The following is a 14,266-nucleotide window of genomic DNA, read 5'->3' as shown; positions in this document are numbered from 1 at the left end:
ATAATATTAAGATGTGAGAAGAAAATTGATTATCGGGATCAAAATTTACTACAGAAAGAAAACAAGATATACAAAGCAATCTGTCGTCTTCAATTGTGACTTGGTCTTAAAAGTTGGAGCAAGTCGCGGGAGGTATAGTACAGAGAGTTCACAATAGACACACGTGTCAGAGACAAGATAGAAAAAGATTAGATCGAGAGAGAAGTCAGAAAGAGGAAGAAAGGAAGGGGAGGGAGGAGAGAGAGAGAGAGAGAAGCGTAAGAGCTGGCGTCGTTAAAGCGCGATAGTTAATTTTTTTTTTTTCTTCGAGTTGTGGGTGTTGTCACATCGTGAGGTAGCAAACAGCACGTTCAAAAAATAGACTCAAAATAGGCAGCGATGTTTAGTGTGTAACATCTCGTCAAACGATGACGATTTGCAGGCGCGTATCAAAATTAGCAGGTAATAGAAATATTCCTTTCGTGTGAATACATTATTATTACATTAATTAACGTCGAGAAAGTCGCATGTGTATTGTAAACGTACTCAGTATAGTGTTTATTTTATTTTATTTTTTTTTTTTTTGCTTTTTAAATATATTTTCCGTACATTATAGTATTTTATTTAAATTCTCGTGTACGTATTTTCTCTCGACGCGGTCGAAAAAAAAAACCAAAAAATCCTCGCCGTGACGACCGTCGCCTCAGGAAATTCGCATCGCGTTTTGACCTTAACTGGTAAATCTTAGAAGTATCTCACATTCATATAGTTTCTGTAAAACCGCAGTTAAAATATCTTCAAGTATAATATATATATATATATATATATTGTATATATATTATATATACACGGGTAATATGTTATTATAATAGTAGTTAAAATTTTTTTTCAAAGTAACTTTGTTTCTTCGATGCACCACTGACTTTTGCTCGTTTTTTTTTTTCTTTTTTACTCACGTCCTAAAAACGTAACAGGTACGTTTCGTTTTTTTTTTTTTTTTGTTTCGTTCTTCTTCCTTTCGTTCTTTCGCATTGTCATGGTTCAATTCGAATGTTGTTCAGTTGCGAACGAAAGTTTTTTTTTTTTTTGTGTTTCCTTTTTCCCCCGAGCAAAAGAGTTAAATCCCGTCGTTTGCGCGTTGTCCGGAAAAAACAGAAGCTCACGTTACAACATACCAATTTTTCGCGCACTTTTCACTCAGAACATATATATACGCACATACGTGTTCACGCACACATGCATGTGTATATACTTAGGAACTCGGGCGATTCCTATCCGGAGCGTTTTTTTTCCTCTCTCTCGACACTCTTTAATCGAATAATTTAGGATAAAATGAGTTTTTTTTTTGTTTTTTTTTCGTTTTTTTTTTTTTTTTTGTTAAGCGAGAAGAATATATACCGTGTATCTCTCCTGAACACGACGTCGATTGTTGTTGCGGCCGACGACGCAGACGACGTTGCGATTCGCAATTATCAGCGATGTTATTCTACGGGTTGGTTTTCTTTTCTTTCAAAATTGCACCAGTTGATTCCGACGGTTGATCGTCACCTTCACCGTTCCTGAAAATAAACAACGTAACATTTCTGAGAGTGACAGAGAAGCCGCCCCGGCCGCTCCCGTCGACGTGTGTAACGAATTATTCTGATGCAAATAAAAACGGAGACGATACACATCGTTGAAGTAAGGAAACACTAATAGATGCGATTAGTGTTAACGGCAACCCATCAATCGAACAAGAAAACCATGTACAAAAAAAGCAACGTGTATGTTTCGTAAGAAAGTAATAATCCATATATATGTATATATGTATAGCGAAACTGCAGCCGTGTCACAGTCGACGTGAGAGAAAACAACAAGAACAACCTTCGACGTCAACTTCGACAAAGTTTAATTGAACGATATCCGTTTTTTTCTTTACGTCTTATCGTGAGTGCGATAATAAGCATGAAAAAGTACACTGTAAGAGCGTCGTGTGTGTGTGTGTGTGTGTGTGTGTGACAACATCAGAAAGTAGTGTGCAAAAGAAAACACATTTACAGTGTCGGTAAATGACGAATACGAAGAAACGTTCTAGAATTGTTCCCGTTCGATTTTTGTTTTTTTTTTTTGTTTTTTTTCCGAACAGACGGATCCTGATTAACATTTCAACTAGAAACTATTTCCGAGAAAGAGACAAACAAGTTTGATTCCTCGAATAAAACGCGACTGATCGCGAAATCGCGTGTCGCCCCACCGGGGGGGATTCCACTAACCGTGGATCGAACAAAATGTACTCTTTTTATAAAAAAACAAAAGATAATTGAATCGCGACAAACAAGCGGGGACGCATTAGCGGGAACAATTCTGAAAATTTTTTCTTATCGGATTGTTATCCTGTGCGCGGCGTTGCTGCACATAGAAAGCGTACCACGGTGCACAACACACTAAAATATGCACGTGTGCAATGAAAAGATATATTTCCTACTTCTCTCTTGCGAAAATTATCAAAATTGTTTTTTTCGTAAGTACAATTTTGTTTCTTTTGCGTTTTGGAACAATTTGAGATTGCAATTTGGTTGTTTTTTTTTGTTTTCCACAAAACATAAAAGTTACGCAAGTAGGAATAACTTTCCACCCACGTTTCGTTCGCAACAAATTGAAAAAAAACGAACAAGTATATATCAGGAGAAAGATGAGTCATAACACGCACGTGAAAAAAGCCCCTAAGTATTATCGTATACGAGAAAGGCACTGTGTGTATGTGTATGTGTGTGTGTGTAATATTATTTTATTACTTAAGTTCTGTACCTTATATCATACTGTATTCCATAGGTTTCGCTTTTAAAGGGAGATAAGAATGTGTCAAAAACTTTGTGTCATACTTTATTTCTTAAGCAAAACAAAAGCAGAAAGTAACCAAAATCTCAAGCAACGTACTGAGCAAACATCAACATCTTTCTCGCATCTTCTCTCTCTCTTTCTTTCTCTCTCTCCTCTCTCTCTCTCTCTCTCTCTCCCATACACGTTCTCTCTCTCTTTCTCTTTCTCTCTCGCTCTCACTAAAGCATTTTATCAATTTTTCATACCTTCTCTGATGTCTTTGGGCGCGTTCGAAGAGAGCGATGGTATGGAAGGTGCCTGATAAAAATTGGGCCGTGCACCGCTCGGTGGCAAAGACGCTACCTTGGACCTGAATGAGTCGCACATAAAAGTGCCAGATGAGATGGATGTTTCTTTCTTTCTTTCTTTTTTTTTTTTTTTTTTTTTTACAGCAAAACAAAACGTAAACTCCGCGAGACTACCTCTGTTTGCGAATCTTCTGATTTCTGCCGTCGAAGGAAGTGGGAGTGCAGGCGCCCGAGGCGTTAGATGAATACGATGGCGGCCTGTACGGTCGTGGGCAACCTTGAATAACGGGCGGTGATGATATTGGTGCATACTGCAACCGGGGGTTAGTTGGTACGCCAGGATGCATCAATCTCATATCCCCTGCGAACGTTGAACAACGACGAAGAATAATTAATTAATTATATCAATTATTAACTACAATAAAATAATATATTAATGTGATATTGTGCAACACATTGCATGAATAATTAATAAATAATTAGTTATAATATGAAATATTAATGAGATAATATAACATTACATATGTTGTAATATTGTTAAAGATTTTCAACGAGAAGCGCAAAAAATTACACAATTGTTATTACCTTGCACGATATGGACACCCTGATACATTGGCAGTGGGTAACGTGGCTGAGATTGTGCGCTTCTATCCCCGCTCCCACCACCGAAGACCTCGTGCGCTGGGGTTGGGGACCGACTTCTCTGGGAGGCGTTGCCTGGCGTTGTCGCCCGAACACCGGGAACGACCTATTGTTTCACAAAAATAGTTTTTCATCAGATGGAATACTAATAATGATGCAATAATGATTGTCGTATTCTTACAGGAACATTCTGTCTGAATACAAGATTGGGAACTAGTGGCGCCATGTACGTGCCGGGCGGGGCCGGAGAGGTGCCGTTGGGAGGTCCGAATGTTCCGCCAGACACAATCGCCTGGGCGGCAGCGTAGCTGCTCGAGTTGACGTACATCAACGGCATACCAGGTATCTGTCAACAATAAAACGTGACGTGTTTTGAAACGTTTTACCATCTAAAGTAAAAAAAAAAAACTCATTTTCATCCTTTACCGATATAATAAAATTACCTGAGTAGACGTTGGCGTGTTGGGTGGCGTAGGTACTCTATACATCACAGGCGGCGGTTGTATCGCCGGCTGTCCCGGCGGAAAATACGTAGGAACCATATGGACCGGAGGTTGATACGTATAATCACCCGGTGTCGGGGTTACTGCCGGCACTGAACTGTAAGGTACCGGATAACTGCCTACGTAATTAGCTAGAACACACATAGACACTGGGATCACACATGGGAAACGAAGAATAAGAGCAAAAGAAACTGCGATTGCAACGTACAATTTGTTTGGCTCGGAGGTGTCATTGTTTGCGCGTTAAAGGAGTAATTGGTCTGCAACCTTTGCTGCCTTTCTCCTGGAGTTTGACCGACGGAAATTGCCGTTCCGGGAGGAGGCACGAAGTACATTGTTTGTGGAGCCTGAAAATATTTCTCTATCACCGCACGGAACACACACCGAGATAACACAAGCAACGAAGTAACAAGTGGACGATGCAACGTATTAAATTTTTTTTTACCGGTATTTGATTCGGTTGTGGTTGCCAATAATTCGGCTGTACCGTCTGAACATTTTGTACCGTGGATGGCGGCGGTTGGGGATACGTGTGAGGGGGCGTGGGATGACTGTCACCGCTGCCACGCTGATCGTAGACGTTCATTCCCATAAAATACCCGGAAAGTTCAGATACATCCTGAACATTGACAAGCATTATTTCATATTCTTGCGAGAGAGATTTGTTACAAACTTGCTTTGAGTACACTTACTCCTGACTGTGGTATTGGTCCTTGAGGCATAGACACCGCGTAATTGGCATAGACCTGATTATGATTGAAGACATCCCCCTGCCCGCCGTTCTGCAAACTCGCTTGACCTTGAGGCGCCATCATCACAGTTGGTTGTCCCATGGGGGGCGGGTAGACACCATGGTTAAATTGTTCTGAGGTAGGTACATAAGTCGCGTACGATTGAGCCGTTTGGTTTGTGTGACTATATGTCTGTGCTGTCGTTGACGATTTGACTAGATTTTGTTGCTGCGGCTGTGACTGCGGTTGCAGTTGTGGCTGCGGCTGCAACTGTTGCTGCGATTGTTGTTGCTGTTGAGGAATAGATGGATTCTGCAAAACTGGAGCAGAAGGTGGCGGCGGCGGCGGCGGTGGCGTGAACGGCAGACTCGGCGAGGTCGCTGTGTTCGTCACTTGAGCTTCACTTGAGGATGTCGCGTTGTCGATCTTCGACTGCGACGATCGCTGCTTCTTGCTGTCGTTTTTGGGATTGCCGTTTGTCGATTTAGGTGGCTCGGGGATTTGTTCCGCGTGTTGTTTAGATGGCACTACATTGCTCTCGTTTTCTATGTTAAAAAACTTTGGCGGATTGTCCGGGTCGTAACGGTAAACCGAGCCGTCCGAGTTTGTGTATGGCCGATTGGTCTGCGGGTTTATAATTATGCTTCCGGGCGGCACGCTAGACAAACTGGTCACTGCCCACATAACGGTCTGGTTCGAATCCGGCGAGGCTAAGTCTTGACTAGATACTTGAGTGTGACTACACGTCATAGCGGCCGGTACGGGCGACGGCGACAGAGATGGCGATATCGTCGCATCACTGCGTTGGCTCTGCGACTTGTAACCGCTGCTCGAGCAACGGCTCGGACTCAAGCGTGAACACATACTGGCTCCCGAATCTGTGACACGAGCGTCACGAGATATATAACGATAAGAAGAAAAGCAACTGTCTATTATGCCACTACGGAACTTTGTATAGCTCGCCATACCTTGTTTCATGAGGCGTGCTCCTGCGCTATGTGTCGACGTAACGCTATCTCCTCTTGACAACATACCCTTGGAATATCCACCGAAGCTGTGTGACTTCAAAACAGACGGGCGCAACACCTCGTGAAACGAATTTTTCATGTCGAAGGACTCGCCCTTTTGAAATCTGGGATTTTGCCTAGAGATGCATAGAATGTTCGTATTCTGAGACAGTAATTGTAATCGAGGAAAATATATTTTTTAAAAATGTTACAAGTTATAACTGTATAATATAAATAATATTAAATAATATAATATTATATTATATAATAATATATATATTAGTAACATAACTAAATATATTAAACAAATGAGATTTTAAATCTTAAATTATACGGTTGAGATGATATACCTGTGATCCGAAGGATGTAGCAGATGCCTCGCGGAAGCGTCCGAACTCTCCTCCGAAGACCAGGCCCAGGCCTCGCTGCTCCCGCTGCTGTCTTTGTTGAATATTCGCCGCCTGGCGCGCTCGTATTCCTCCTCCCGCTCCTCGAAACTCTTGCTACGTCGGCAATAATCGCCCGACATTCTGTCAGGCGATTTAAAAGAATCCTCGAACGAGTTCGAGTCCCGCTTCAAAATGCTTCTTCGAGGCTCTTCCGTCATCAGGATATCGTCTCTGATATAATCCCTGAATCGCGTGTCCGGTATTCGCGTGTTCTTCGTGCGCGTGACGATAACGCTCATACCCGACTGATCCACGTTGTGTTCCATGCCGAAATAAGCCGCCACTCGGTGCACCAGCATTCTGTTGTACGACGACATGCTCGGGAATTTGTAAGAGGCCTTCTGTCGGTCCTTCGCAAACTCAGTCAGATCTTTCTCGATCCTCAACATAACCGAGCGATCCTTCTGATTACGATTGAGCGTCTGCATGATAAATTGTTCCAGATCAATTCCGGTAGAATCCGTGTAGCACATCTCCGTACTGCTGTCTGCAAATGAAAAACGCAACTCTCGTCGCATCAACAAAGAAAACGTGAAATCGATATTAGCGCGTGTGCGATATATTATTTGCTGCGAACGTACCGCGCGAGAGACACGGCGACGCGCTGTCGTAACTGCCCTGGGACGAGTTCTGATGTCTCAGTTTGTGCCTGGATCCGGAATTGGTCACCGAGAGCGTGTTGCCGCATTGCGCCGAGCATTGATTGTTACAGATGTTCAGCGTGTTCGGCCTGCGTTGCTCGGACTTGGACTGATTGTTCTGCGAGCTCGGCGCGAGATTGGTGCTCTTCGGCGAGTGCTGCAACGCCTGACCGGTCTTCGAGGGCGAGATCGGGGTCTGCAGCAGACCGGGTCGCTCGCTCTGATTGTTCTTCACGCAGTTATTGCATTTCTGTACGTTATTCGTGTTCGTGAGCTTGAAACGATTGTTCTCCAACTTATTGCCGTTAGTTGAAGAAGTCTTTGGTGAATGTGTAAGAACCTGAGAGGGACTAGATTGACCTTGAACATCGAAAGTTTCAAGTACTTTGTATTATCAACAACCGACAAACAATATGCGACAAAATTAATAAAAAAAAGAGAGATTCAACTTTTTCGTGATTACCATTTCGTGAAGGTGTCCGACAAGTCGGTGAGGTCGCTGTGCTGCGCATTTGCTTGGGTGATTGAGCGAGACAGAGATTGCTGTTAAATATGGCCTCGTTGTTGTTGAGAATTGCCGCTGACTTGCAGATTGCTTTGATCGAGAAGTCGATCTTCTTCTTCTCGCCGTCCGCCGATTGCGGACTGTGCGGCGACGATGAACCGTTGCCGTGCGGCTCCCGTGGGGGAGACGTCGACTCTTTCATGGCATGGCTTCTGACCAACAGCTTCAATTTTTTTTCGTTTGCCTGCACAACGTCGGAGGATGCTTTACGTTACGGTTCGACTGGCCGCGCGTGTTATCGCAACTAACTATATATACATGACACACGTATCGATTCGTATAAAGTGCAATATGTTAGATACTTTTTTTTTTTTTCTTTTTTTTTTGCTCTCGGTATCACATCCGCTGTACGGACTCGAGAAGAAAGACTTCAACAAAGACTAAATAAGACGTGAAGAGACTCTAACAATCTATTTCCTTTTGTTTAGCTTCTCGCTCTTCGTATCGCGTTCAAAGTGTTTTTCTTTTCAGAAACGTACCTCAAAATGTTTTTTTTTTTTCAACGATCGGATAAAACGACAGTTTATAATCTTAAAGTAAAAATTGACTGATTGCGTCACACACACCCGACTACGAAACTTGCTTTCGGTGTCCGATTTGTCGGACGACGGACAGGAAGGCGCGGGACGGTGCAGCGAGTTCGACGGTGCAGGGGAGGTGCTGAAGTTGGGGTTGGCATTCCCGTCTATCATATCCGACTCCGAGGCGTCCTGGTGAGGTGCACCAGCACCAGAGCCACTTACGGCGAGGCCTTGCCTGGCGGACGGCAGTGAGGGCATTCCACCACCTCGCACCACCACCGTGGGACTCTCAGGTCGGTCTTGCGACCTGCTTCCTTTATACACCACTATGGTTGGTACTGGAATTGTCACATGCGGAAAAATAAATCGCGATTATACTTCCCTTCTCCAGCCGAAAAAAAAACTCAGTACACAGGATGTCCCGCGACGCGGGAAGAGTTTTTTTTTTTTCTCAAGGTTTCACCAGCCTTTCGAGAGTTGCAATTCGAAAAAAAGCGTAAAAGTAATTTACAAAAAAAAAAAAAGTACAGATCGATTCTCGTTTCGACGCGATTTTCTTTTTTGCAACGTAGCTTCTAATAATTAAATCGTTGAATGTTGAACGTGGAAATGCGATATTTTTTTCATCGAGGAGAAACTGCTTTCTCCTAAAAATCGATCTCTCGAGAGAATCCACAAGTGCGACTCTTCGCGGGACATCCTGTATACTAAAAATTGTTGTTGTAACATTGGTGCGTTAATGTGTTTTTGACCGTTCGAGGGTGCGAGGCAAACTAATCTGCGCTGTTGTGAGAAACTTGATGACACCTTCTTGTGTGTGTGTGTGTGTGTGTGTGTGTGTATGTGTTCGTAGCGTGTGCGTTTTATCAAACATCGATAAGAGCAGCAAAAAATTCGATGCACCTTTGCAAAAAACTTGCATCCTTTTTCAACGGTCGCGTAAAAACGAGTGAAACCAGTGTCGCGTTTTTGTCTCTCTCTATACCGTGTGTGTGAGAGATGTGAGTCTCTCTCTCTCTCCGGAACGTGCGTGTGCGTGCGCGCGCGTGTGTGTGTGTGTGTAATGTGCGTTTGTGCACACGTGCGGCAAAGATCGCGACGCGAAAGACCGACAAAACATTTTGCGAGGCGTGTGAAAGAGAATCTCACTTACTCTCCAGGCGGGCCATGTGTTAAATGCGTCATGGGGTTACGCGGTGCGCTACTCTGCAACTGGTGGGTTCGACACACACAGGTGCAACTAGGTTAGTACGTGAATCTTTCGGGTGGCGTGCAGCTCGAAGGGCTGATACTAGGAGCCAGATCACTGCACGTCCACCTTCCGACATCGTACGCTCTGTAAGCAGAGGACACATAACACACCCTCGTGACGCCCCCCACGTCTCGTGCGACAAAATGAATGTAAATGATCGCGCTCTCGATCTCTGGCGTGTGAAGAGATTCTCGTGTGTGGTGTTTTCGTTACCTCTTCACTCCCTTTCCCCCCCATCGATAAAACAATGTTTGCAAATCTCTCCGCCAACCTCGTCGGTTGGGTTTGCGCGCGACCTTAATCGTTTTCGTACTCCGATCGGGGGAGAGAGAGAGAGAGAGAGAAAGGATAATACTATCGGGTTTAACGGAATTTGGTTTCTATTCCTCACCCCGGAGTGAGGGGAGGCCCGAGGCAGAAGAGCAAATAAAAGAAGAAAAAAGACGATATTTTTAAACATTCAACCTGCTCGGCTTACTTCTTTCCCCTCTTTTTTTCTGATATTTTTTTCCAGAATTTAGTTTTAGTCGCGCGCAAAACCGACACATCTGTCTCCTGTGCGAGACAACCTCTTTCTCTCTCTCTCTCTCTCTCTCGCCTGAGAACAATCGCTTCAGTTTCAATTTCGCGCTTAATCCCCCGGCGCAACAACCAGGTGCAAAAAAGAGATGTAAAATTAAAATAAAAAATAAAAAACAGAAAAACAAGCGGCGTAAAAAGCGACATAAATTGTCACGCAAGAGTGACGCGCGCGAGGGATCGTTGGTTATTCAGTAGCGCAGAAGCTACATTGTACAACCGTCCCGTCGCTTCTATGCGATCACAAGCTCGCTGTGATTATTGTTGTAGAGGTAAATGGCGGGCTGTGAATCACGCGCTCTATAGGTCAATGTTACACCGTGAATCATTTGTTCCGCGGCGCGCGCGATAGGAGCTACTTTGGATTATTAAATGGCCGAGTCGTGCCGCGGTTCGTCACCGCGTTGCGCGAACACGAGAGAGTACAAATTAACGCGAGAGCACAAACCCTCCGTTTAATATCCCGGTTCATTCAATTATGACATTATCAACAAAGGTGCGCGCAAACGTCGATAAGCGTTGAACGAAGATGCATTTTCTCGCGGGCGATGTAATTAGACTCTTATTATTTCGTAATAGATCTTCTCCCTTTAATAAATCGCAAGCGAGAGAGCGTAAATATCTCGATAATTAATAAACGAGCGATATACAACGCGACAAATATTGAAACCGAGCGAAACTAAACGGCAGCGGTGATCCGGAGTTAATTTGCGCGCTCTCGATCAAACATTATCGCCTCTTACATTGTTATCGATTGGTTTTGGGGAACGGGAAAAAGATGACGTTAGCGCGAATTAATTTTCGCGCGCGATCGGAAAAGTTCTCCTCCCTCCAAAAAAAAAAGAAAAAAAAAACAAGCGTTAAATTCGACAGAAATTTTCAGATTCGTTCTTTTTCCTCCAATTTTTACAACGGGAACAATTAAAATTCGATGACGCGTTTATACTTCGCGAATTATTCGTGTAATAATTGCATTAATTAAATTCAAGAGAAATCTCTCTCTCTCTTTCTCTCCGTGTGTTCGTTTGTCTGCGATTTGCAACTGAAATTAATTGAAGCTCGATATGCTAATTGCAATGAGAAGCCTGTGTGATCAATGAATCAGATTCGCGGTAGAAGATACGGCGTTGGGAAAAAGTTGGGAGACCAAAGTCGATCGAGTTCGTGAAGTCTCGTTCGTGAACCAAAGCTAAAAAGCGAATAAGAGGATAAAAGCGACTTTTATATTTCGTCGGTTCTCTTCTGATGTTCAACGAACCTCCAATTGACTTCGGTGATCCTCATAGCGGCTTCTAATTGCGCGACGGCGCGAGTGGTCATCGCGCGTTTAAATTTAAACCGGAAATGCGACTACGGCGCGCGTTCCGCGTTTATATATGCGGTGTAAAACTCTCTCGTGCGCTCTCTCGTCCTCCGCGCGCGCTTCTGCCGCATTCCTGTCGCGACGCGAAGATAAATTTATCCTCCATTCTCGACACGCTCGTCGCGAATCGTTTTCGATCGCCGCCGATTGCCCGCCGCGGCTCGCATTTCTCTCCGTTTTCTCGTTTTTTCTTTCTCTCTCTCTCTCTCTCTCTTCTGTCTTTTTCCCCTCTCGTGTTTCCCGGACGCTTCTCTTTTCCAATGCCGTGTCGGTTATTTTTTTTTGTTTTGTTTTGTTTTGTTTCGTTCCTCCTCGTGTCACACGACGCGGGAAACGACTCTCTTCTGCATTCAACGGTTACATATCGATCACCGGCGCGTTCCTTTTATTTTCTCTTTCCACTGTCGATCATCCTCATCCCCGGCGTAACGTTCGAAGCTTCGCTCGCCCGATGAATTCGCGCAAACTTTTTTCTCTTCGCGAAACAAACATCCACCCGCGCGCGCGTTCTTCTTCTCTTACGTTACAACAAGCGAACGGGCAGGATAATCGGCGCGAAATCCTCTTTTCATTCTAACGAGCGTAAATTGTATTTGCCAAACGCAATCGGATTTGTGTAATTCTTTACGTAGATTCCCGTTCTCTCTCTCTCTCTCTCACACTCTTTCACGGTCTTTTATCTTCTTGCGTGTGCGTAAAGTGATTTTCGCGAGAGACGTTATCGGTCGGCCGCGTGCGTTTTACAGCCGATAAACACGGTCGGCTTCTCCTCGTAAAAGCGAAGCTCGATCGGATCTAAGGGGGAATAGATTTCTCGTCTCTCTCTCTCTCTCTCTCTCTCTCTGTCTCTCCTCACCTTTTCTCTCGTTCGACGCGTCGTCGTTTGTGTTCGGCCTATCGCCCGCAACGATAGAAGAATTCCCGAGGGTCGTCTCGCGCCCTCGTGAAAAGAGAAAAAAAACGCGAGAGATATATCGTCGCGTAACGAAAATTATGAATGAAGAACGTGACGAAAATCCTTCACCGGAGGGGAGGGGGGGGAGAAAGAAGGAAAACGCACACGCGACACAATTGCGAAGAGGCACTCTCTCTGTCGCGACACACGAAGCGAAGAAGAGGCGTAAAGAACGGCTGGCGATTTGTTTGTTGGTTTTCGGCGAAACGTTCGATTTTCCGTGACAGTTTGTCACCTAGCGCTGTGATAAATCGCGCACATGACTGGCGTGTGTGTGTGTGTGTGTGTGTGTGTTGCGGAAACAGAGATTAATTAACCAGATAACGGGAATTCTCTCAATTGTCGTTGAAACAATCCGGATCACAGATCCGGGATTATCGACGAACCAAAAATGCGAGAGCGATTACATTGCAATCTCGCCGCTAATCGCTCGCGGTACGTAATTCGTCACACTCGTTGATTCACAAGGAATTAATTTACGTTGACATAGGTCGATGCGCGACCCGCGACACATGCGAACGCGGAAAACGACGCCTGACGACGCGTAAAATACCTCCGGCTTTCGGATTTGCGAAAACGAGCGGAAATGTGAATCGCCGCGCGCGACCTTCCGGCCGCGATTCTCGCCGCTCGTTTTTCACGGAGGCCAACACACGCTTTGGCAAGGCTTCGCGGCGTCTCGAAAATAGCAGAGAACACTCGTCTCTCTCTCTCTCTCTCTCTCTCTCTCTCTCTCTCTCTCTATCTATCTATCTATTTATCTATCTATCTCTCTCTTCCTTCTCTTCTTTCCTCTCTCGCACTTTTTTTACAATCGCGCGCGCGGGATAACTCGTGGCACTCGCCACACGATTTTCTCCTCCTCTCTCTCTGTCTGTGCGTGTATGTTCCCGCACACGCTGGAGTGTCTCGGAGGAGAAGAGATGCGACTCCCGGGGATGCAACACCGAGAGAAGAGAACAACAAGAACGAGGCGAGGAGGGGCAATCGTCGCGAACGAGAGCAATCAGCGATTCGGCGAAGGCGACCTGGGGACCAGCTGCGATCCACAAACGTCACCGCGGAACCGCTTTTCGCGAGAGACTGAGAGAGGCGCGCGCGACGCGCGACTCACCCGGGTCGAAAAAGAGCGGCGAGGGGTCAGGTGGCACACACACCGGAGGGAACGAGAAAGAGAGAGAGAGAGAGAGAGCGTATGTTGCGAAGCCAACGGCAGAGAGAGGGAGACGTGCAGATCGGTTGCGAGTGTGAGAGAGAAAGAGAAAGAGAGAGAGAGAGAGAGAGAGAGAGGAGACGATTTCACTCGATACCGAGGCGGAACGTCCGCGTCCGTCGGAGCGACGGAGACGGAGCGATCCGATAACACAGCGGAGGGAGGGAAGAGGAGGGCGGCGAGGGGGATGAAGACGGAGACGCCGCTATCGGTGAGAGGCGCCGCGGAAGGAGACGCGAGAACAAAGTAAAGAGGAAAGACGGCGCGCGATCGAGATGACTAGAAGGAGACGGCGGAGAACGCGCGCGGAGATAGGTGATAACGACATGGGAGAGATAAGAGAGACGGAGTGGAGGAAGGACGGTAATGAGTGCACGCGTGCGCGTGTTTCGTGTGTATTCGAAGAGAGAGAGAGAGAGAGAGAGAGAGAGATGTGTGGGACGTATAACGAGAGAAAAGCCGCTGCTGGCTTAAGGGAAAACCGCGTTGTGTCGATTCCGAGATGGGTTTCTCGCGCGACCCTGGTAAGGTTATTATATTACGACGAGAGAAATGTAAACGTCCGCGCCGCCCCATGCGAACGTTGTCACTACTTATCGCGCGGGATTGTCTCTGCTTTGTGGCGGAGAACAGATTTTTTTCCAGAATTCTCCTTTTCCCGCGTCTCGGGAAAATTAAAAGAGAACCATTTTGTCAATTTTCATCAATTTTCGATACCTCTAACAAATGTTAAATATCACTCGCGGAGACAGCGAGCCG

At 45.4% G+C, this 14,266-nt stretch overlaps 1 protein-coding gene across 7 annotated transcripts in view; it reads right to left on the bottom strand.

The window, feature by feature from the left end:
• Window positions 1-963: 963 nt before the first annotated feature.
• Window positions 964-14,266, bottom strand: part of LOC109854582 (cAMP-regulated phosphoprotein 21) — a 35,088-nt gene continuing 21,785 nt past the window's right edge. The window contains exons 1-17 of one of the 7 annotated variants that reach the window (XM_020427810.1): window positions 11,235-13,031; window positions 9,299-9,481; window positions 8,191-8,483; window positions 7,523-7,808; window positions 7,000-7,419; window positions 6,320-6,905; window positions 5,931-6,106; window positions 4,924-5,840; window positions 4,677-4,850; window positions 4,440-4,578; window positions 4,172-4,362; window positions 3,910-4,074; window positions 3,672-3,834; window positions 3,261-3,447; window positions 3,045-3,148; window positions 2,767-2,796; window positions 964-1,538 (exon numbers count right to left, since the gene is read on the bottom strand). In XM_020427810.1, coding sequence (XP_020283399.1) covers window positions 2,768-2,796; window positions 3,045-3,148; window positions 3,261-3,447; window positions 3,672-3,834; window positions 3,910-4,074; window positions 4,172-4,362; window positions 4,440-4,578; window positions 4,677-4,850; window positions 4,924-5,840; window positions 5,931-6,106; window positions 6,320-6,905; window positions 7,000-7,419; window positions 7,523-7,808; window positions 8,191-8,483; window positions 9,299-9,314 — 3,846 coding nt within the window. In that variant the 5' untranslated portion in view covers window positions 9,315-9,481; window positions 11,235-13,031 and the 3' untranslated portion in view covers window positions 964-1,538; window position 2,767. Of the gene's footprint in view, window positions 1,539-2,766; window positions 2,797-3,044; window positions 3,149-3,260; window positions 3,448-3,671; window positions 3,835-3,909; window positions 4,075-4,171; window positions 4,363-4,439; window positions 4,579-4,676; window positions 4,851-4,923; window positions 5,841-5,930; window positions 6,107-6,319; window positions 6,906-6,999; window positions 7,420-7,522; window positions 7,809-8,190; window positions 8,484-9,298; window positions 9,482-11,234; window positions 13,032-14,266 lie in introns of those variants that run through there. The other 6 variants (XM_020427807.1, XM_020427809.1, XM_020427808.1 and 3 more) reach the window with 6 other exon arrangements.

Source organism: Pseudomyrmex gracilis, unplaced genomic scaffold, assembly GCF_002006095.1.
Source record: "Pseudomyrmex gracilis isolate BER0280 unplaced genomic scaffold, ASM200609v1 scaffold_70, whole genome shotgun sequence".
In the NCBI taxonomy this organism is placed as follows: domain Eukaryota; kingdom Metazoa; phylum Arthropoda; class Insecta; order Hymenoptera; family Formicidae; genus Pseudomyrmex; species Pseudomyrmex gracilis.
Note: the sequence above shows the minus strand (reverse complement) of the source record. Positions and strands in the feature narration are given on the sequence as shown.